The sequence below is a fragment of the Thermobia domestica genome, chromosome 13, assembly GCF_964235325.1.
Source record: "Thermobia domestica chromosome 13, izTheDome1.hap1.1, whole genome shotgun sequence".
Taxonomy (NCBI): Eukaryota; Metazoa; Arthropoda; class Insecta; order Zygentoma; family Lepismatidae; genus Thermobia; species Thermobia domestica.
The window spans coordinates 107,683,229-107,709,027 of NC_137466.1; the positions used below are offsets into that span (position 1 = coordinate 107,683,229).

The 25,799-nt window shown below is 35.7% G+C and overlaps 1 protein-coding gene across 1 annotated transcript in view; it reads left to right on the plus strand.

The window, feature by feature from the left end:
- Window positions 1-25,799, plus strand: part of LOC145668417 (uncharacterized) — a 297,055-nt gene that overhangs the window by 230,715 nt on the left and 40,541 nt on the right. The window contains exon 4 of the mRNA XM_081736230.1: window positions 5,471-5,604. Coding sequence (XP_081592356.1) covers window positions 5,471-5,604 — 134 coding nt within the window. The remainder of the gene's footprint in view (window positions 1-5,470; window positions 5,605-25,799) is intronic.

Sequence of the window (25,799 nt, forward strand, 5' to 3'; positions counted from 1 at the left end):
CATTTCCTGGGTCGATGTTTCCTAGATGTGTCAATATCCATTAGGTAGCTGTACGCAACGGACAATTGCCCCGACGTTGACATGACTATGAGGGCTAGCAAGATACAAAACTTAGAGAAGTGACTGAAGTCAACAAAAACAAATATTGACTTGACGCGTGTGAGACTAAAGTAATGCGATGTAAGGGGAAAAGATAATAGGAAGTGCTATCACTGTTTAATACATGTTATTTACAAAAACAAGGACTTCCTTGTAGTAAAGCTGACAGAAGGTAATTAGTTATTTCCTAGATAGAAATATGATGTCAGCTGGCGATGTTGAAGGTTGGTGTAAATGACATCTAACAGGCGATGAATTCCAACAGTGAAACCTGTTGTGCTCTCAATGGATGACTGACTGGATTTTGATGTAAATAAAGTTGCCGGTTCTGACTTCACATCTCGTAGCAGTTTGAAACAAGAAAGGAAGAATAGGTTTCTAACCATACTGAAATCCACATATTTTGGACACCAGGCAGTAACTATTATGGACCTCGCAACACTCTATCTCACGTTTGTTAATCTCACTCGGCTTGAGCTCACTAAGGGCTTGGGATCAAAATCCTACTGCGATCACTCGTGTTTGAATTTGCTCGGACTCGGGCTATGATTCGTTGCCAAATTTATAGAGCTATCCAATTATTGGAGCAATAGTTGATCATGTCGTAGGGTTGAGTTCGTGAGTTTGGATATCCACGTATATGGAAATGGTGTGGTTATTCAACAGAAATGTTATCGAACCAGTCTCGAATTTCGTATTTTCTAAGAGGACATGTTTCCAAACATGGATATTTGGAAGAGCTTGTTCTAGTGAATGAACTGTCACTAACTCTTTCATTTAACTTGAATAATTTTTAACTCAGAGTGACTTAAAACTGATTATTCGGATTTGCGACTGCTTACATCTCTAAAAATATGAGTTTAGAGACTCATATTTATTATAACCATTTTTATCAGTTAGTAAAACGAATCATCTCCCAAAATTAAGTGAAATTGTTTAAATGCAACTTTGATATACCCATAATTTCATTGTGAGTTTCCGGTCTTAATAGTAATAATCATAAAAAAAAATATTGGACAACAGGGCAAAGGAGCGCTACGTAATTGGTGAGAATGAAATAACCATCTTCACGTCTGGTGGAAAACTCTCGTTAGTAACATAACACAGGGAGGTATTAAAGTCGGACGTCTAATCTGTGTACTTCCAGAAAATAGGCTAAGGCACCCAGACAGTCAGGAGCCAGTGCAATGTTACATTGGGTTGTATGAAAGTGCACCATCGAAAAGACACAATTAGGAATGATTTTCCTTTATGACTTGAGACTGTTACATTCTATAGAAAACTGAAAAAGACATTAATAGCGTATTTCGGCCAAAGATGGCAATTAAATTCACAATTCATCGTTAGTTTGTGAAATTTTCTTTCGGTGACAGCATTATAAAATCATCTCCGTTTGCCGAACCAATATAATACTCGGTTAGCTCCTCACTCGTCAGGAACACTGTGGATGTAAACCCTCGAAAAAGTGTTCATGTCATTGCAGATGAAAATGTGTAATTCATGACATAGTTATTCGGTGGCTCCTTGCAATTGATAAGTTTAAAAACTTGATCTCAAGTGTGCCACACAAGTTGATATCAATCAACGAGAATTGCCTCTAGGAGGTCTGTAGTGCTCTGAGTATACGGAATAACTTGGAAAATATCCTGCATCTGATTGTCACTTCTAATGATACATGAATACGCTAACATAATTGTAAATATTCAGGATAGTAGTTGTGTCGTGAACGACAGTTAATACATTATCCTAAATAGAAAGCATCTGCTTTGATGATAGGTGTGATACATCATGTCTCTCTCCGTCAAGGGAAAACCATCACTGCAGATCGTTATAGTTCTTAACTCCAAAATACAGTCGAAACTTATTCAAAAGCACTCTCAATCGTAACACACAAGGTATTCTCAAGTACCATGGCAAAGAATGGCCACATATCACTCAAAGGACTGTAAATACTTTCCATGAATTACAGTATGAATCGCTTCCTCACCCATCGTATTTTCTTTACAGTAAGATGCAATAGGCCAGATGTACAAAATTATAGTTTTTTTTAAAATAAAAAGACGTGTTTAATTTTACTACAAACATTACGTTTCACAGGAGAGAAAAATAAGCCAAGAATATTTAGTGAACGTGATTATTCTAAAACTGTTATAGCTAAGTGAAAAACAAGATACATCACTGATATTTTGAGATACGGCAAATTTCCACGGAGAAACTGATAGCGAAACCAAGTAATAAACGAAACCAAGAGAGCTGTAAAAACTGAACATTAGAAAGTAATCATGAGCAATTCAGTTATTCAATGCAGTGCAGTTCGGAGCAGAGCAGAGCAGTTCAGTCTTACGTCTTTCATCTAAGTCGGCTACCTTTAGTCAGATGCAAGTTGAATTGTGACTCTCCAGTCCCCAACGCCGTCATCCTGGGAGATGGTCTTCAGTTGATTTGGAACCTGTTTCTAAGTGGTTTGATGGTGACGTTCTCACATCAGCATAAATGAGTGTAATTCGAAGTCCGTTGACGACCGGGTATGAACTGAGGACACTAGCAAGCAGAGTTGCCCTCCACCCTACATCACCTTCAGCGAAGACGCCAAAGCAGCGGAGGAGAAGAGGAAATGAGGTTCCGAAGGAACGATACAAGGATACCTGCTTGCCGGATAAAGACACTGAAGAAGTTTAGCACGTGTCTAATAAGATAACTACCGTGCAACCAGCAAGCCTCTCAAGTCTGTGGTCTGCGCATCGATAAATGTGAGGAAGTAATCTTATTTAAGTTCATTCTAAATTGATGATTGAGGAAAAGGAAATTCAGGTTTTCTAACTCGCACGCATCAGCCTTGCATTGGCGTGTTCATTAAATTTCATCAGACCAGTAATAGAAATACATTTCTTAAGAATCTAGCCTGACTCTTAAAGTCAAAGTGCAGATTACTGGGCTATCACTATTCTATTATTTAAAGTCGGTCTCCCAGATCAATACATCATCTTCCATAATCACCATTTCTAGTTTTTGTCATAAAATATTAAGAACCCATTTCCCCTCTCTTTTATTCAAGTAAACAAAAGTAAGCGTATTCTGATGCGTCTTTTATGAATATTAAACAGGGTAAATTATTTGGTAATTAAATATGACAGAGCAGATCTTTCAAATATACAGGATGTTTCAAAACAACACCGACAATGCTTGGGAGGTGATACCTGACACTACGACAAGACAAAAATATAGATCAACCTGGGTGCACAAATGCTTCCTTTCGGAGTTATAGGCTGCCGAAAAAATGAAAAAAATGGAGTTTAGATGTCTATAGCTCGAAAACTATAAGACCTACCGTAGTCGAGTCAAGACTTCACTTAGGAACTAATATGTGGACTATCCAAATATTCAAGTTTCAGAATCCTGAGGTACTCACGGAACAATTTTTATAGAGGGAGTTTGGCTACGGGCATATAATTTGAAGTACTCACCAACTTCTTCTATAAAAATTGTTAAGGAAGTGTCCCATTATTCTAAAATATGGATATTTGGATAGGGCACATATTAGTTTTTAAGTGAAGTCTTGACCCGACTACGGCAGGTCTCATAGCTTTGGAACTATGGACATTTAAAGTTCATTTTTTTCATGTTTTCGGCAGCCTATAACTTCGAAAGGAAGCATTTGTGCACCCAAGTTGGTCTATACTTTTTGTCTTATTTTGGTGTCAGAAATCAGCTCCCAAACGTTGTCGGTGTTATTTTGAAACACCCTGTATAGTAGATTCAAAAGTCTAACCTTCAGTATTATTGTAAGACATACAATAAGAATTTACAGTATTACGTTTCCTCCTCCGACTGTCACCTATTCCTACATCTTGATCACTCCTTGGAAGAAAAGACCTTCTCTGATGATTAGAGGAACAACTTGCTGTTGATTACTTCTTTGTATTTCAGACAGTAGGCTTTTTTTGCCACGAAATCCAGTTGTTGGCTGAGCAATGGAAAAAGCGTGTGGTTGAAGACGCAGACTATTGTGATTAACGGGGTGTTACATTTTTCGCTTTTCCTTTCGTCTGCCATCAAAAATGACGCGTCTGGGACAAATATTTTGTTCTCACCAATTTAATAAATTTTTTTCAGCTAGATGTGCTATGAGTAGCAGCGTCACAAAGAATGCTATAATATCGAGAATATTCCTATACAATCACGTAGCTTTACATCACAGTTTATCCATGAGCTCTCCCGCTTTTTTCCTGAGTTAATTTGTAAACCATATCTTATGAGTTAAAACTTATCAGTTAGTCTAAAAATAGGGAACCTTTTGCTCAAAAGATGGTATTAGTTTCTCAATTATCAGAATATACATGTCACAGCGTGTCAGATGTAATGCCATTCAGCAGCTCACCGCAAAAGTTACTAGATGTAGAAAAGTGTTGGAATTTCTACCATCAGACGTAAGATATTTCGGCATGAAGATAAGTGAAATTTCCGAGATACATTTCATAATTTTATTTCTGCTGTTTGTGCTGTTTATGGACAAGACACATAATTAAACGAGTCAACTAAAGATAGTTATGCCAAAATCGCTCTGTAAATTTCAATGTTTAAGATGATCCTTAGCAATGAGTGACCAATTACAGCAAAAGTGGATGTTATTCTGACAAAAGTGGAGCAAAATCGGAATGTAAGTAATCGTGACATCGCCAACGACTTCAACACCCGTCACCAAACAGTATTAAACCACTTGGAGAAATATGCTACAAAACGATTCTTGACGTACGTATGCCACATCACCTGATTCAAAAGCATTCACTCAATCGAATTCCTTTTCTACTAATATCTACTGAAACGAAACGAACTCGATCCAGTTCTGAAATTGTTGAACACGAGTGACAAACAGTTGATAATCTATGACAACAATGCGCGAAAAAATGTAATTTAAGCGAGGAGAAGCTCCACGGTCTGTGACAAAGTCCACTCAGATTTCAAGATGATCATGGTGAGCGTTTGGTGGGATTGCAAGGGCTGCTGCCGGGTAGAACGATAGACTTGGACTTATACTACCGACAAATAGATACCAATAAAACGGATGTCGAATATGACTCTGACAAGGCCTTACCGCATATATCTTTAATGACTATCACAAATTGAGAAAACTTTGGTAGGAGATTTAATTCATCCACTGTATAGCTCGGACCTGGCACCGTCAGACTAATTTGCTTCGGTCTCCGCAGAACTTTTATCTCAATCTGTTTGTGATTATGTGAACTAACCACTTTACTTGAAACACCAGCTGTGTACATATAGACATACTTCAAAATAGTTGAATTAACCTAAACGTTTATCTTAATAAGGATTTTGATATTATTTTTGTCTCCTATTTCTTTTCGCATTGCAGCTCTTCCCAAAGAAGATCCCGAGATTTTAGGGATACAAGGTTCCTATTCGATCGGAGATCTAGTAGAAGGAAATTGCACTTCACACAAAACATATCCTAATGCTACTTTGACTTGGTTTGTTAATGAAAAACAGGTAAGAAGATTTAGTCAAAGTTTTAATTAGTTTGTAATTGGCCAAATTAGCCGTAACTAATTCTAGGTATTTCGCATGCACAAGTATTGAAGATTCAATTTCTTCTTCTTCTTCTTTATGTAAGAAAAGAAAGGTTCTAGTGTAGGCAAGAAGTGAAAACGTATTTTATGTGTTTGCTTTGAAAGATCTCAGGTTTTTTTTTTGTTTGTTTTCTTCTAGCTACAAGAGTACTTTATTACACTTCAACAACTCTACTATGTAGAGTAATATTCAGTAACTTTTATGGTTATTATTACTCGTAAATTACTCAAGGTTAGTTTGAAACTGACAGAATAATATGTATGAAGCCCCAACTAATTGCCTTCTTGACACACAAAAACATTTTATGTTGTTAATACTAATTGGTTTAAGACAAGTTATTTATCGCCTCATCAAACTTTTTTTTTTAAAGAAGTTTTATTATTCAGTAGCAAAAGTGACCGTTCTTTCGAAATCAGTATGCCACCTGAAACACGGAAGAGTATTGTGAGTCGTATAAATTACAGGATTTCTAAGATACAATATTTTTGAACCTGTAGAAAGTATGACCTACCAATCTCCTTCCCTTCGAGTCAAAAATCGAAGTAAAACGGGTTCATATGCGATTAGAACTCTTAAAGATCTATTTATATATGAGGGAGGATCAGAAACTGAGATTACAAAGGCAATATTTCTGGAAGTTCTTCTGTTACGTAGGAATGAGGATTGTGTGGTAATTTCAATACATGGAGTTGGCAACTGTGCAGAGTTTCAGCCACCTGCCTCCTACACGTCTGTGAAGTTGTCCCGCCCACCTAATGAACTTTTCTTTTTCTTATCTACATCGTTAGTTTATCGTTAGTTTACGTTAGTTTTGCTAAAACTATCGTTAGTTTCGCAAAAATAACGATTTTATTCAAGAAATAAAGTTTCCCGCCAACTGTGAATTACCCCGCTCATATTGAATTCTCATAAACTTCCAACTCATATCGTTAGTTTATCGTTAGTTTACGTTAGTTTTGCTAAATTTAACGTTTGTTTTGCAAAAATAACGATTTTATACGAGAAATAAAAGTTCCCGCCAAATATAAACACAATTATATAGCAGGCATACGCCTATCATGTTCCCTCAGGTACAGTACATGAGAATGTGTCCAGTACGTGCCTTATATACTTCTTACGAAATGAAATGAAATGAAATCTGTAAGTTTTACGTCCCACGGTTATGCCGGTTAGGCTAAAGGAGACGGTGATGATGAGAGATGAGTGAAATGGTGGAATGAAGAAAGTGGGAGGAAACGGGAGAACCCCGAGAAAACCCACGAGCACGGTGTTTGTCCACCACAAAGTCCACACGGCGCGAACTGGGATCGATCCCAGGACCCCAAGCACCGGAGGTGAACGCTCTACCACTGAGCCACCGCGCCCCCCTATATACTTCTTACGTATGCCTGTTATGTAAATGTGCTGTTAGGGTTTACATTTGGCGGGAACTTTTATTTGTCGAATAAAATCGTTATTTTTCCAAAACAAACGTTAATTTTAGCAAAACTAATGTAAACTAACGTTAAACTAACGATACGAGTAGGAAGTTTAAGGGAATTCAATATGGATCGGCTAATTCACAGTTGGCGGGAAACTTTATTTCTCGAATAAAATCATTATTTTTTGCGAAATTAACGATAGTTTTAGCAAAACTAACGTAAACTAACGATATGATAGAAAAAAGTTTTGAAATTCATTTGCGGGTGGGGAACCGTGAAGTTGGCCTGCCCATTTATTTCTCGAATAAAATCGTTATTTTTGCAAAACTAACGATAGTTTTAGTAAAACTAACGTAAACTAACGATAAACTAACGATGTGAGTTGGAATTTTATGGGAATTCAATATAGGCGGGCTAATTCACAGTTGGCGGGAAACTTTATTTCTTGAATAAAATCGTTATTTTTACGAAACTAACGATAGTTTTAGCAAAACTAACGTAAACTAACGATAAACTAACGATGTGATATGAAAAACTTTTGAAATTCGTTTGTGGGCGGGGAACCGTGCAGTTTGCCTGCCCATTTATTTCTCGAATAAAATAGTTATTTTTGCAAAACAAACGATAGTTTTAGTAAAACTAACGTAAACTAACGATAAACTAACGATGTGAGTTGGAATTTTATGAGAATTCAATATGGGCGGGCTAATTCACAGTTGGCGGGCAACTTTATTTCTTGAATAAAATCGTTATTTTGCAAAACTAACGATAGTTTTAGCAAAACTAACATAAACTAACGATGTGATATGAAAAACTTTTGAAATTCGTTTGTGGGCGTGGAACCGTGAAGTTGACCTGCCCATTTATTTCTCGAATAAAATCGTTATTTTTGCATAACTAACGATAATTTTAGCAAAACTAACGTAAACTAACGATAAACTAACGATGTAGATAAGGAAAAGAAAAATTCGTTAGGTGGGCGGGACAACTTCACAGACGTGCCTCCTACAGCGCTAGTTGTATGTAAGCACAAATGGCAACTTGTTTGGAAAACTGATCTCGCTCAGTTATTCGATTTCTGTGAGTGAAACATGTAACTGGGACTGAAATTCATGGGGGAGCTGCTAGAGGTTTACGGAAAGACTGCAATGTCTCGTCAAAATGTCGCAGAATGGTATTTAAAGTTTGTGACTGGTAAAGTAAACGATGAGAAGCAGAGTGGCGGACCCAGCACGGCATCAAGAGATTTATACATAGCTGGGACATCATCGATCACCCTCCCTATAGCGCGGACCTCGTTATAAGCATCTTTCATCTGTTCCCGCATTTAAAAGAGCACTTAGGAGCCCGTCTCTTAATTTCAGACAATTAGATGAAACACCTGGTGAACACGCAATGGCAGGATTTTTTTCCAGGAGAGAATCTTCAAACTCATCCCACGTTGCGATAAGTACATCAATCCGTATGTAGACCACGTCGAAAAGTAACCTAACGTATGTGCTATCTGTTGACTACACTAGTTGTATGAAATAATATAAATACAAGTTTCACTGCTAGCTTTGAAACCTTACTTTCTGATCACTCCTCGTACATAATGTGATGGCTCTTTGTGACTTTTTCTATGCTAAAAACTGATGCTAGACAGACAATATAGACTGAAACGAATGTTCTTTTTTATTTATTACTAACATTTACATTACTATTAATTAACTATCCTTAAATGCCCAGGGTGGAAGTTATAAGTTATATGTAGAACTGCCAAAACTGACCATATAGGAAAAATACAACATTACTGGAAGACACATCATAACAATGTATATAATGCTGCAACTTATACCTTTACAAGTTCGTATCGAAAAGCATGTATCCTTAATACTACTTGATATAAGACTGTCCTTTATTGCCTCATCAGATGTTGTTTTAAGAAGTTTTATTATTCGTTATTATAAGATAGTTATCTGTAAATGCCCACAACGTAAACTGTAAAAGTTATGCGTAAAACTGTCAAAGCTGATCTTATAGGAATAACAAATAGGCCCTACTACAGTGACTGACAAACAATGATGAACTCTAGAATAAGAGAAACTGCTTTTGTATTACATTCTGTTTATCTTTTATCGTGTCACATTTCATTCATTTTTTATGATACTCTATTTCTTCAGTCAGAGCTAATAGTTTTTCTTAAATCTAAATGCGAAGGACATACGGAAAGTTGTGAGCAACATTTTTCCTCAACTGTAATCTTTATTTGTAAGTGAAGTCACATATATCATCTTAATGTACAGACCTTTCTTTCACTTTTCCAAATAGTCTCCGTTTTTTGAACACATTTTTTCCATTGTTCTGCAAGTTTGAAAATACCCTTCCGATAAAATTCCGTTCCAGCTACTCGTAAACACATCCTCCAGTGTCTCTTAGCGATGGCCTCATATCTGTTCCTTCACAAAACCGAAAAGATGGTAGTCGGAGTGTGTCATGTCGGGGCTGTAGGGAGGATGTGGAAGTGTTTTCCACCCAAACCTCCTAATTTGCTGCATAGTGGCACATGCAGTATGCGAACGCGCATTATCTTGTTGAAGGATGATCTTCTTTCCAGGGCGTTTATCACGCAAGGCACGACGGAGCTTCAAAAGTGTCTGGATGTAGTGGGCAGAATTTATGGTTTGTCCAGGCTCAAGAAAGTCAACCAGAATGCAACCCTGTGCATCCCAGAAGACGCTTCCCATAATTTCTCCTACCGATTGCATAGTCTTCGCTTTCTTCTTCGGTTTCGAATTCAAATGGTGTCATTCCATACTTTGTCGTTTGTGTTTAGGTTCATAATGATGAAACCAGCTTTCATCCCCAGTCACAATACTATTCAGAAAGCCATCTCCTTCATGCCGAAATCTCTGAAGAAGGGTTTGGGCCATGGTTAGTCTCTGACCTTTATGGTCCTCGGTTAATAAACGTGAGACCCAACGGGCACAAACCTTCCGATAACCTACTCTGTGAATCATATCGTGCGCCGCATTATGTCCAACACCAAGTTTTGCAGCGATTTCATTCACAGAGATACGCCTATCTTTTCTAATCAGCTCATCAACCCTTACCTTGTTATGTTTCGTGGAGGCAGTTCGAGGGTGTCTGCTGCGAGGCTCATCTTCGATACTCGTGTTTTTATCCTTAAAATGTTCAAGCCACCTCTTTACACTGCTGGAACACATGCATACATCTCCATAAGAACGCTACAGTGTACGGTGGATTTCAGAAGCAGATTGGACCTCTTTAACAAGGAATTTAATCACAGCACACTGTCGAAACTAAACATCGCTGCCCGCTATTTTAAAAATCCTGCCTATGGTCACGTGCTAAGAACGAACAGAGTCAAAATCTGGAAAGAAAGGAAGAAAGGTCTGTAGATTGAGATGATGTACTTGGTTTCACTTACAACTAAAGAATCCGATTGGGAAAACATGTTGCTCAGGACTTTCAATATGCCCCTCGTAGTTTTCAACTAGTCTTGAAATGTTAACAGTACATTAGAACAAACGTTTTATGAGTAAATTTGCATAAATAACAATATAACCTTTGTGTCTGAACATGATATGGGCAATTACGTGCAGATCCAACACTATTTAGTCTTTACTTAATCAGATACGAATATTCAATGGATGTCCAACTATGAAAATGACACATATTCTACTTTGTGGAATAAATATAGTCGTCCAATGTATGTTTATAACATGTCAAGTGAATTCAACTGTTTGTTTTGAGTTAATCAGTGAAATACAAAACGATGTTATATAAAGTTGACCAAGGAAGGTCTGCGCTTTTCCACCCACCACCTTCGAACATCGATATGCCACGTAAGACGTACCTGGAAGATCAAAAGTAGTCTTCATATGCATCAACAACCTTTTGGAAACGTTCTGTAAAGCCATGGGTTCCATCGCGGTAGAACTTAGTGGACCGTGAAGAGAAGAAAATATTAAGTGCATTTTGTACTTCTGCTAGGGATTTGAACTGGTGTCCTTTAAGGTGATTGTCCAAGGAATAGAACAGGTGATAATCGGAATGTGCAATGTTGCATCGGATGCAATAATTTTCCCATCGAAAGCGTAGAATGGTGTCCCGCGTCGTTCTAGCCACATGGGGCTTAGTGTTGTCCTGTAAGAGGAGGATTCCTTTTCTTGAACACGTCTCAACTGCTGACAGTACACAGTTGCATTGATGCTCTGATCAGCTGGTACCATTTCCTGATGCACATGCCACGAGCGGTCCACCAAACATACAGGAGAAACTTCTTCTCTTGCAGTGCTGGTTTCGCTGTTTTGGAACCGATTCAAGGGATGGTAACCAATGATGACGGTGCCGTGGAGCTTCGTACAGGACCCATTTCTCATCACATGTCAACACCCTATCCAGAAATGGTTCCTTTCTCAGATGAGACAGCAAAGAAACACAGGGTCTGCTCGCGTTGCTTTCTGGTCCCGAGTAAAATCATATGGGTCCCATCGACCCAACATGTAGTGCTTCCCAAGTTGATGGAGGTACTGACGAAGTTTTCTCCACTCACACTGAATTATAGTCCCAGTTCCTCACATGTCCTCCCGGTGTTCGTCTCAATTTCTGCCTGAAGATCTTCATATTTTACATATGTTAGTCTTCCGGCAAGTAGTTCGTCTTCGGGTGTTTCATCACCATACTTAAACTGTTAAACCACCGCTCAACTCACCAAAGGCCTGGCATATCCTCCACCCCGCTGCAGCGGAGTTTTACCCCAGCTTGATTGAACTCGTACAGAATACACGCGTTTTGACGCTCTGTGGAGTCCTATGTTCATTCTGTACTTACGGAAGTTCATGGTCTGACTGAACTGCTACAACCCAATATACCCACACCAACAATCGATCTTCGCCTTCTGTACATTCACATTGAACTCACAGCGTGAGGACCAATGGAACACAGACTTCCACAAAAAGCGACAAGACTTTCTTGGTTTCCTTTATATATTGTAATACACTTGTCACACCAGCGCCACAAACAGTTTGAATGAACCATATTACTGATAACTGATAAGGTAGTGTAGCATCTGATTTTCAATAGCGTTTCTGGCGTGTATTCGACAAAATCTGGCTATTATTGCTCAGTTCAAGTTATCAAACTGAAGTATAATCCATGTCAGACGAGACTATGATGTAGAACTATATGAAGCACATATATCAAAATGTATTAAGAGATTCATAGACTTTTACAGCAAGTTTTCACTTTGTCTGTTAATTCCTAGCTTTCAATATTTTTCTGTAATCCAACTGTGTTGTTTCCCATTTATTATCAATTTCCAACAATATGTTTTCATGAATACAGAAAAACGTGTTTCTTTTACTAGACTGATGGGTCCAGTTGTTCCCAATGGCTGACATGTGCACGAGGTCTTACGATTGTCTATTTGGCTAACGAGTAGTAAAAGTGAACTGAAGATACCAGCTACTTACATTGTTAAGACATACACTGCTGTCTAGTTCGATATCAGCATTTCAAGCCAGGAGCCCAGGTACGCGCTTACCATCTGAATGCCTTCCCTATGAATGGGGTCTCGACCACAAATTCTTTAAATGCAGAATAATAGAGAAAATCAAAATTGCTGTGCTATGTATGGATTTTTCATTATACTTTAAAGAGATGTGTCTTACTGTTGCCAGTAGGGTAGAGAGGTAATGATATATATGCCACCTTAAGCGGTAAAGAGGTAAGTGAAATGCAGCAAAAAGAACATCTTTAAGATCTTGCAAGCAACGAGGCATTTACTGTACAACATTAAAGAAGTAATCATACAAGCGATTGAGAGAACGCGCTCTTCTCCCATGCCGAGAACATATTGGCGTTGGTAATGACTAAGAAACAACATATACTAAAGTCGGGTTGCAGAAAAATACTAAAGGCTAGGAATCAACAGACGAAGAAAAAATCTGGTAGACCATTTATGTCCCCCTTAAAACATCTTGATGATTTTAACATTGACCTGAACGCTTGGACGAAATGTAAGCTGTCATTCCCTCCAATGACAGAAACATTGACAACCGAAAATATGTAATCATTTTTGAAAAATAAATTCTCCCTGAGTTTGAATTCATAACATTCTTTTGTCAGATCCAAATAGTGGACAAATGTGTCAAATTTGTGACAGAGTCCGCTGGAAAAGTGTGCAAAGACGGTAATAGATATGCCTATATTATATAGAGCAACATTGCAATCTTTGATACCTAAATTAGATCGGAAATCCTACTTCAAAATGATGCTCTTGAGTGACAATGGTCACACAACATAATTTAACATTTCCTGAGTAGCTGGAGTAAATTCGAATTAAACCCACCTTCACGTGGTAAGATCTGACAAGGAAGGGTCACGCAGTGGCTCCGCTGAGATCCAAACGAGACAATTGTGTTTGCACTTGATATGTTATAACTAGATGAATCCCAAAGTTATACGTGCCACCGAGCGGAATATTGTGAGTTACAACATATTTTGTAATGTAAGAACTACAAAAAATTACCTGGCAGAATAGTTTGAACCGAGTCATTTGTTCGGAAACGGTTGGGTAAGTGGAAAACTCGGCCAACACGTTTCCCATCATTTTCAACGACAAACATTTTTGGGGTAAAACTTTGTCCCAGGGTCCCCCGCAGGGTCCCAGACGGGGTCCAACTTAAAATTTTCAAATAGCAAGGGGGGTTAAGTGGCACATCATTTGAAAGCTGTTGTAAAATGAAAGAAAATGAGGTTGGCAATGCTGCAAGTTGTGTAGTGTGGTGAAAGTAAGCCCTCTCAATATCAGGCTAATTTGTGTGGAATTAAGGACATATGGAGTTATAAAATATGATAAAACACATCTGTAAGTACAAGTGATTAGTTAAAATTAATTCGTTTGTTGTGATATAATGCGGATGTAAGTGGGATTGTTAAAATAACTAAAGCAACAAGATTCCTCAATGTAAACAAAACGAAGACAGAATTGCAACCTCTGCAAGGGATATTTTTGTGTGAAAAATTCCCTTGTTAAAAATTCGTAAGGGATTTTAATAACGCCACGTGATGTTTTAATAACAAATAACATTCAGTTTGGTACTATATGTCATAGATAGTGCAGAACAGAAAGTAGTCCAATTACGTATATTTATATTGAGGGCTTGCTTATAACGCTTTTATCCTTTATTCAAAAACGATGGGGATTTGTAGTAAGTGCTCAAAAGCCGTAGCTAGACAAGACAATCAAAAAATCCAGTGTAGGGAATGTAATAATTTATTTCATGGTGCGTGTGTCCAGTTAAAAGAGGAAGATATCAAATTTCTACGTACTACGGAACAAGTGTGGCGATGCGATAGTTGTGAGAAATCGCGTAGAAGAAGTATGAGTGGTGATACCTCCATAGAAGTTACAAGTAAGTGTCCTACCCTTAGTGAAGTGTATCAATTATTATTATCAATTAGGGAGGAGATTAATAATTTGAAAAATCAAACAAGCAAACAGAAGACGATTTAGGAAGATTTTTGAATCTAGCACACGAGAAACTTGATGAGAACTCGAAGCTACTAAAAAGTGGGGGTGAAACACTGAAAAAATGTTCCGAACTCATTGATGATCTAAAAAATGAAAACTTAAGGTTACAGAAGGAAATTGATAAGCTAAATTTAAAAATAGATGATCTAGATCAATATGGTAGAAGGAATACCGTAGAATTGTATGGTATCCCAGAATCACCTAATGAAAATGTTGTTTCTGTTGTGAAGAATGTAGGTCGCGCTTTGGATATATCAATTAATGATGATATGATAGACGTATGTCATAGGTTAAAGAAGTCTCCTAATCAGATTAATCCTGGCATAATTGTTAAATTTGTAAGAAGGTTTGATAAAGACAGGTTTCTTCAGAGAAGAAAGGTAAAACGAAATTTAAACTGTGGAGACCTAGGATACACTAATGGGGGACCTATTTATATAAATCAGAGTTTATCTTCAAATAGAAGAATTATATTTAGCGAAGCTAAGAAAATAAAAAGAGATAAAAATTTCGCTTTTCTGTGGGTAGATTGGTCGGGAAATATTAAGCTTAAGAAGAATGCTGAAGATACAATTGTATATTCACTTAGAACACTGGAAGACGTTAGGAAGCTAAACTAAGCAATATGAGTGTTAAGGATAAATGTTTTTCATGTTACTATCAAAATACAAGAGGATTGAATACAAAATTAAGTGAATTGTACACAAGTGTTCTAGCTGCTAACTTTGATATCATAGTTATTACTGAGACTTGGTTAAAGCCAAGTGTGTATGATAATGAAATTTTAGATGATATATATAGTATATTTAGACAAGACAGAAATAGTAAAAAAGAAGGTGGTGTCTTTATAGCAGTATTAAACCACTTTCATACATATAGAATCGACATAAACATAGAAAATATTGAAGCAGTTTGTGTTAAAATTATAGTAGAAAATCGCTCGTACCTAGTAATTGCTGTTTATTTTCCGCCCAATTCTAGAGCGGAAACTTATTATAATTTCTTATCAAGGGTGGAGGAAATCATTAAATCACATCATTTTAATGTAATTCTGATTGCTGACTTTAACTTATCTTTGGTAACAGACTCAGATTTTGATTTATTACAAGGTGGAACGATATATTCTTCTCTTGCTAATTTTATGTCATTGAACAACGTTAAATCTATAAATAACATAAAGAATCGGTTTGGGAAAACATTAGATTTAGTAATAACAAACCTTAGTCAAAATATGAATGTATATAGAATGTCAGAACCTTTTGTAGCTGAAGATTTATATCACCCAGCTCTGTTAATTCAAGAATCGATAATTGTTAGACCATCTCATGCTAGATGTAACTCGATTACAGTTTATAACTATTCTAAAGCAGATTTTTTGAGTTTGTATCATGATTTACGGGAAGTTAGTTGGGATGAAATATATAATTCGAAAGACCCGAATGAAGCATTGGATCACTTTTATAGGGTCTTTAACAGCATTATTGAGAAAAATACCCCTAAAAGAAACTTATATAAGAAAAGATCATTTCCCAATTGGTTTTCCTCAGACATAATTAAGACTTTGAAACAAAAGGAATATTATAGAAAGAGAAAACAACATTCTGAGTTTAATGAAACTATGTTTATTGAATTGCGTAAGAAGTTGAAGAAAATGATAAAAATGGAATATAATCTGTATTTACACAATCTTGAAAATAATCTTGATAACAACCCTAGTTATTTTTGGAATTACATTAAAAGTAAAAAACTTAACAATCGAAACATCAACACTATGACATATCATGGTACGCTTTTACTGTCTACACGGGAAATAGCAGATAGTTTTGCACAATACTTTAAAACTGTGTATGCTGCAGAACCTCCATCATACGAAATTCCAAGCACACATCAGTTGACAGTACCTAATTGCTTAAATATTGATATCATACATGAAGATGAATGCAAGGAATCAATAAAGAAATTAAAATCAAGTAAATCTAGTACAACGAGATACTTTGTATCGTTTAATAATTACCTGTACCTTGGGCAGAAAGTGCTCATACTCAAGCACTATACTTGATATAATGTTAATTTAAAAATAACAAAAGAAGAATGTTTTTAATATATGTAAGAAATATACATCATTATATAATTCGTTGCTATGTAGTTGTTTATAGTTACCTAACAAACATGTACGATTGGAAGGCAGTCTATGTGCATATTCGTTCATAGAGAATCAACGAATAAAACTGTTTAATACGTATCACCGTTTTGTAATTTCAGTATAAAAGGTGAGAATACAAGTAAATGTACTCACAGAAGATATTTTGAGGTGTGAATAATTACTACCACAAAAATTTGACTTAAATTATTAGCCGAACCAGGTTAACGATTACCTTGAGTGAATCGTTTGTTAAAAATTTTGGTTTACCTCACCCGGGAACTTGTAAATTCAATTCCCGAAGTTAAGTAAGGGTGAATTTACTTCTGCAAAAAAGTTAATGACTACGAACTTGACAAGACTGAGAAGTGGTAGAATAATCTCAAGAAATATGAACGGGGAAGCAATGGAAAAAGAAATCAGTGATAGTGATAATGGTGAACAAAGTGCAGCACCAGGAATGACACTAGAAGACCGAATATTACTACTCTTACAACGGCAAGAACAAAGCCGAAAAGAAGATATGGAACGGCAAGAACAAAGCCGAAAAGAAGATATGGAACGGCAAGAACAAAGCCGAAAAGAAGATATGAAAGCCATAAAGCAGACGATGGAGCAGAAGTCAGATGAGACGAAACAATTTATTCTTCAGGCGATGAATGACATCACCTCGCAGTTTGACGAAAAGTTAAAAAGAATATCTGAGGATTGTCAAGATAGTCACAGCCATCTAATCCAAGAAGTCAGTGGTGTAAAAAGGGATTTAGAAGCAATAGAATCTTCTGTACGTCAACAAAAAATCCAGGTCACGGATAACTCCAATCAGATACGTGCGAACACGCAGTTGATAGCTATCTTACAAGAGGAAATTAGGACACTACAGATCAAGGACAACACGTACCCCAACAACACGATTAATGATCGTGTGGAATTCCCTTGTTCGCCAGAGATGACCTCGCCTTCACCCGTATCTGATGAGGACATTATTTTGGAAGAAAATCATCCGAGGAGTTCAGATAGGCGGAAAAGAGACGGTGTAACTACACATCACACCATAGATAGGAATTGTCACTCAAGAAGAACACGGAATGATAAAAGGAAGGTAAAGTTAAGCGTAAAGATGAGTGAAATACGTGCCATGAGTAAGTTCAGTGGTAAGTGTAATGAGAATGCTACTTCTTTCCTAGAAAAATTTCAGGATGAGTGCAATATAATGTGTATAGATAGATCACAATATATGAAATTAATCCCTCATTTATTACTCCCACCATGTTCTTTATGGTTTAAAGCAGTACGAGATCACGTTAGTACGTATGAGGAGTTTAAAGCAGCGCTAATCGCAAATTATGAAAATGACTTTTTGCTTGCAAATAGAGATGTCACGATTAGAAACCAACATTTCAATCCTCGTTTGCACAAATCCGTTGTCGAGTTTGTTGTAAATACATACAATGAATTAAAAGTCGTAAATCCATTGCAATCAGAATCTAGAATCATAGCATCAATTCGAAATTTGTTACCGTTCAAGTTACAACAGATCCTGTTTTCTACACAGTGTATGAGTTTCAACCACTTATTAATGCTTGTTCAATGTTATGAAACTCAATACCATGCTCTGAATCAACAAGCAGGAGTAGGTAAAAGTAAAAATAATTCAGATCATTTTGTACCTGTTCGGAATCTAAATATCCGTAGTGTGAACAATACCGAACACAACCTAAATCGAGTGAATTTAAGCAATCAGAACGAGCAAAATAGGCAAAGATATGTTGGTAATCAACCTAACCTAACCAATCGTGACAATAATTATGTTAGATCACTCAACCGAAGTAGACACAAAAACAATCAAAATACATGGCGAAATTCTAGGAATGCTATCAATCCTATGTATAGACATAATCATTGTTCAAGAGATGTCACTTCGTATCAAAATCAGAATCACGACACAATACATGTACAAAATAGTACGGAACCTAATCATGATTGTGCAGTACAATGTACTTTATTAGAACCATATGCAAATACGAATTTAAGCTGACTACAATTGATGAAGTAAGGGTTAAACCCATATCAGCTATAGATTTTCATAACCATTTATTTTATTTTTATTCAATTTAATTTTCTTTAATTCTCATTAACCAATGATAATTTTCAAATGATTTTAATTCTCTCTTGTTAATGTGAAGAATTATAATTCGATTTGTAATTGATTAAAGGCAAAGGTTATTTATATTATATGGATTTGTGTTGAGAATTTGTTGTCAAAGATTATGTTAAGAATAAGGTTCATTCTATTAAGCTATTTATCCGACGACTGTCTTTATGTGCTACCTTACATATTACTCGAATAAGATTCTTCTATATTCTGACGCTTTATTGATACAATGTATATTTTAAAACATCATCTAATGTAGTTATTATATAATGCGCCCTGGAAAGATCAAACATTTTTTTTCTTTACATCACCGTTTGTAATAATGATTGAAACTGTTAATCATTGAGATTTATGTTTTAAAAAGTAATTTGCCTTTTACCGATTTTGACTTCGCACCCTTCATTGATTAGATTATTAAGCGACGACGTTTTTATAATAAAAGATAAATGATAATGGAAGGAAAGATTTATTATAAATGTATTTATATATATGAAGCTTAATGAAGATATATACGAGGGGCGATCAAAATGTAAAGAACATAAGTAATGTAATACCATTATTGTAAACAGACCAGTGGTTCTTAAATATAAAAGCCAAGCTCGCTTGTAACTTTTATATTCAGTCCCATCGTCGGGCGACATTTTTATACAACGAGATACTTTGTATCGTTTAATAATTACCTGTACCTTGGGCAGAAAGTGCTCATACTCAAGCACTATACTTGATATAATGTTAATTTAAAAATAACAAAAGAAGAATGTTTTTAATATATGTAAGAAATATACATTATTATATAATTCGTTGCTATGTAGTTGTTTATAGTTACCTAACAAACATGTACGATTGGAAGGCAGTCTATGTGCATATTCGTTCATAGAGAATCAACGAATAAAACTGTTTAATACGTATCACCGTTTTGTAATTTCAGTATAAAAGGTGAGAATACAAGTAAATGTACTCACAGAAGATATTTTGAGGTGTGAATAATTACTACCACAAAAACTTAACTTAAATTATTAGACGAACCAGGTTAACGCTTACCTTTGGTAAGCACGTTATACTAGTGGACCTGACCAAATACCTCAGTATATATATAAAGGATGTCGCGATCTAATAGTGAAGCCTCTGTGTTATATATATAATATCATTCTGAAAACTCAAATATTTCCTGATAAGTGGAAACTTAGTAAAGTTTGTCCCATTCACAAATCGGGTAATCCTGATGTAATTGAGAACTATAGGCCAATATCATTAATTTCAACACCCTCTAAAATATTTGAACAGATTTTGTACAAAAGAATATATAATCATGTAAAATCATATATTTCTGAATTCCAGCATGGCTTTTGTCCTAAAAGATCTACAGTGACAAATTTAGTAACGTTTACTCAATTTATATCTAATGCAATTAACAATGGTAACTCACAAGTAAACCTTACGTTTGGGTGAATCGAGTTGCTGACTGAGACACATATGAGAAAGTAGTACTAAATGTGGTCAGTATTTCAGTGAAGTTTTAGGTGCGAAGCTCCAGGGGTTTAGGAGATACAGCTACCAGAACATCACATGGAAGTACAGAATAGTCTTCATACAGTTGGAGGTAAAAGCTCTGTAAGACCTCTTGTAACGACAAAAGGTAAATAACAAATATATGGGTACATATTAGGACTAGGAGGAAGTCATATAGTAAGGGTATGCCTGACGGCGGCCATCTTGAAATCCGCCATTTTGAATTAAGGTTAAGTTTTTAAAATAGGAATAGGGTCATGTGATACATGATTTAAGGCGCAAATTTAATCAGAAGAACAATGGTGACGTTAATTTTGATTTACGCGCAATTGGTAAAAAGTTACAGGGAAATTAAATATTGTTGCTGCATATGCATTAGTCCTTTATCGCACCTTGTAAATTTTGTGTTAATGATAATAATTAAATAAAAAGCAGATGGATTAATATTAGGTCTATGATAAGAGTTGCCTTGATGGCGGCCATGTTCAAATCCGCCATTTTGAATCAGACAAAAGTTTTAAACAAAACGCATAACAGTGACACCTTATTAATAGCAAATTTTACCATAACTCCAACGGTATAACCATTTTTGCTTTATCATGAACCAGCATTTGTTATCGCATAAACAAGTTGCTAATTTAAGGAAAAAGGACCAAAGTGGAATTGAGTCATAATTGAACTTGGGTCTTTCTTCCAGAAAAGTCCTCAATTAGTACAATCAACATGTAGTTCAGAAAAGAGTGCATGACTTGCACAAATGCTCTGCTCACAGTGAGCACACCTGACAAAGGCAATCGAGTTACACTTGACACATTTGCCGTTAACAATTCCGTCAAAGCAGTAGTCGTAAGGAGCAAAACTGGTTATACCGTTGGAGTTATGGTAAAATTTGCTATTAATAAGGTGTCACTGTTATGCGTTTTGTTTAAAACTTTTGTCTGATTCAAAATGGCGGATTTGAACATGACCGCCATCAAGGCAACTCTTACCATAGACCTAATATTTATCCATCTGCTTTTTATTTAATTATTATCATTAATATAAAATTTACAAGGTGCGGTAAAGGACTAATACATATGCAGCAACAATATTTAATTTCCCTGTAACTTTTTACCAATTGCGCGTAAATCAAAATTAACGTGACCATTGTTCTTCTGATTAAATTTGCGCCTTAAATCATGTATCACATGACCCTATTCCTATTTTAAAAACTTAACCTTAATTCAAAATGGCGGATTTCAAGATGGCCGCCGTCAGGCATACCCTTACTATATGACTTCCTCCTAGTCCTAATATGTACCCATATATTTGTTATTCACCTTTTGTCGTTACAAGAGGTCTTACAGAGCTTTTACCTCCAACTGTATGAAGACTATTCTGTACTTCCATGTGATGTTCTGGTAGCTGTATCTCCTAAACCCCTGGAGCTTCGCACCTAAAACTTCACTGAAATACTGACCACATTTAGTACTACTTTCTCATATGTGTCTCAGTCAACAACTCGATTCACCCAAACGTAAGGTTTACTTGTCAGTAGATGTAATTTATACAGATTTTGCTAAAGCGTTTGACAAACTAGATCACTCTATCTTGATCAAAAAATTGGCTATGTATGGTTTCTCCAATAGTTTGTTGAAATTGATCATATCCTATGTATCAGGTCGAAAACAGTACGTTTCCTATTATCAAACTAATTCAGTACAGTATGAAGTTCTATCAGGTGTCCCACAAGGTTCCAACTTAGGACCATTATTTTTTATGTTATTTATAAATGATCTACCGCAAACAATTAAGTCATCTCATTGTTTGCTGTTTGCAGATGACCTTAAAATATATAAAGTAGTTAATAAAATAAATGACGCTTTAGATTTGCAAGCTGACTTAAATAAATGTTACAAGTGGAGCATAGAAAACAGATTGTTTTTTAATGTAAGAAAATGTCTAGTTATATCATTTTCTAGAAAGTTAGTAACATATAAATATGAGTATAAGATGAATGACGAAATACTACGAAGAGAGGATAAAGTGAAAGATTTAGGTGTGACAATTAGTTGCCGTCTTACATATGAAAACCATATTGAATCTGTTATTAATGATGCATACAGAACATTGGGTTTTATAAACAGAAATACTGTTGATTTCAGAAATATAAATGCAATTTGCAGACTATACAATAGCTTTGTAAGAACTAAATTAGAATATGGATGTATAATTTGGGCTCCCTGCTATCAATATTATATAAAAAGGATTGAAAGGGTACAAAATAAATTTTTAAGATGTCTCTTTTATAAAAAACATAGAAGGTCATCGTATCAAGAGAGAATATCGTACAAAACCCTTTTAACAGAATTTCATTATGATAGCTTGTGTGATAGGAGGGAATTAATTGATCAAATGTTCTTGTACAAAATAGTTAATGGTTTGGTCGATAGTCAGGAACTATTACATTCATTAAATTTTAATATTAGGAAGCACAGTCTACGAGTTCGATTACCTTTTCACTGTTGTAAGTCTAATACACTCGTACATCAAAACTCGCCAATAGCAAGGATAACTAGAAAGCATAATCTATTAGTGAAAAAATGTTGTGATGTCGACTTTGCAATGAATATTGAATATTATATTAGCATAATAAAAGAATACATTAATAAGTAAAACAGTACTTTTGTAGCTAATGAGGACCTACTGATTTGCAATGCGATTTGGACCATGTATATTTAGAAACTACAAAACAAATATCAAATACATATGAAATTATATATAGGAATATCTACGGTTTGCACTTTGTTCATGTATTCATTTATTACACATTTATAACAAAAAAATGTATTTACTCTTTTACTATGTAATGTATTGAATGTATATACTATTTTCTTTCATTATTCTGTATACGTTTGTTACTTTTCTTTTCACTTTGTTTATTCTTTTCTTTTCTCTTTTTTTCTTTTTGTAATGTCCGTCTTTATCAGTTTTACTGTATAATTTTATAAGAAAAATACCTGTAATACCTATTGTAAAGGGAGCAATAGCTCTGTAATAGGTAATAACGATAAATAAAAAAAAATGCAGCAAGTCTATGTAAAATGAAAGAAAATGCAGCAAGTCTAGACTCTCTACAACAACCCTGTGCAAAATGGCGACGTGTCAAAGTGTAAACAAAAACTTAATTGAAAAGTCCATAGTCACCCCTATAAATCGGAAACGGTAAGACAAACGTGAAAACAGGAAAGGATGTGTGGCATTATTTTCAAAGTACGACGATTTAAGTGAAAACGTCTTGTCCCACATGGTCCTAGGTGGGGTCCAACTAAAAAGTTTCAAATGGCAAGAGAGGTAGGACATCGTTTGAAAGCTCTTGTTAAGTGAAAGAAGATGGAGCACGTCTCGACTTTCTACGACAACCCTGTCCAAAATTGCGGTGGGTCAAAATGTAAACAAAAGTTTAATTGAAAATCTATGGCCACCTTGAATCCAAGAGGACCACTTAAAACCTATATCGAAAGGATAAGCATACCAAACTGCTGAAGCTACGAAAACAAACTAATGTTCATTAGCAAGTGACTAAAATATGCAAAATGTTCAAAAACGCAACATTCTGAGTTCAAAATGCCGCACTATGTATCGAACGCATATCCAGCTCACACCACTGGTGTTGGAGGAGCGAACGTTTATGGTTAATAGTAGTTATCCACAAAATATCAAAGAGTATATCTGTAATCCAATGTGGCTGCCAGCGTGAAAAATGAGTTTGTACATAAATATGTTATTTCTTGGAATACTGTAACCAAACCAACAAAGTTTGAGGCAGCTTGATGTACTGAAATGACTTACACATGTTTGGTACTACTCTCCAATCTTGCAAATGATTTTTTTTTTTTTGTATATTTGGTATTGCTTGAAGTATTGCGATCAAACCAACGAATGACATACAAATGTAACCATCACGAATACGTTACAATAGAGCCCCGAATCTTCTGGTGCAGCAAGTTCTTTTTGTATGAACTACGTATGACAAAATTAGAAAAATACCCGAAGGTATTCAACATTTGTTTAGCAGTATGAGTAGGAAGTCAAAAGTTGTGTGTTCATCGCATATTCGTTATATTCAAGTAAATAATGTCCAGAGAACCGTGACGGACGTGCATTAAGAACAAAACATATGTGTGTTGTTACCGAATGAAATAATAGTTGAAGTGAATCGAAATTCAATTGTTCTTTAGTCTTCCTATTATTTCTAAATACATAATAGAGAAAAATAGAGATTTAGATTTGTACTGTTATGAATGACATAGGTTTTAAGCGACCATTTTGGATTCAAGGTGGGCATAGTTTTTCAATTAAGCTTTTGTTTACATTTTGATCCTCCGCCTTTTGCACAGGGTTGTCGTAGAGAGTCGAGACTTGCTGCATTTTCTTTCATTTTACAACAGCTTTCACACGATGTGCTACTTAACCCCCCCCCCTTGCCATTTAAAAAAATTTGAGTTGCACCCAGTCTAGGACCCTGCGAGGACTATGGGGCAAACTTTTTTATCCGAAAAAGTGTGTCCTTGAAAATGATGGGATACGTATTGTCCGAGTTTTCCATTTACCCAACGGTTTCCGAACAAATGACTCGGTTCAAACTATTGTGTCAGCTTTGTAGCTTTTATATTACAAAATATGTTGTAACTCACGACATTCCGCCCGGTGGCACGTATAACTTTGGGATTCGTCTAGTTATAGCATATCAAATGCAAACACAATTGTCTCGTTCGGATCTCAGCGGAGCCACTGCGTGACCCTTCCTTGTGAGCCATTTTAGCAAAAATAATATTGTCAAATGGGCGAGATGATGCAAGTTAATTTTTTCATCTTAAATTTGAATATATAAAATCAGCTTCTAGGAAAAAAGTAATAAAACGAAAATGATATTGTGTATACTTTTAATAGAAAAATACGTCTGCTTATAGTACTATAAATACATCAGGTTGTCGCCGAAATTTACTAAGGACTATAATATCATATACGCAAATTTAAATGTACCACTATAATTTTAAAAATATATTTTCGCTTATCAAGCACATAATTTTGTGCTATTAGAAGTTGAAAAAGTAAATCTCTAAAATTTGAGTGTTAAAATACGAGTGTTAAAGCAATGAGTTTTTGTCATTATTTCCTTAAAACTTTCGGCATTTTACGTGAACTGAAGGTAAAACGTTAGAATTGTGTTAATATTCTCCCTTTATTATCTTACGAGTATGTACTTTTCGGTACTATTTGAATTCGACATTCAAAAAATCACTATTTTCGACACACCTTAATGGGCAGTACGAAGGTGACTTAAGATTTTTCTATAGATTTACTTCT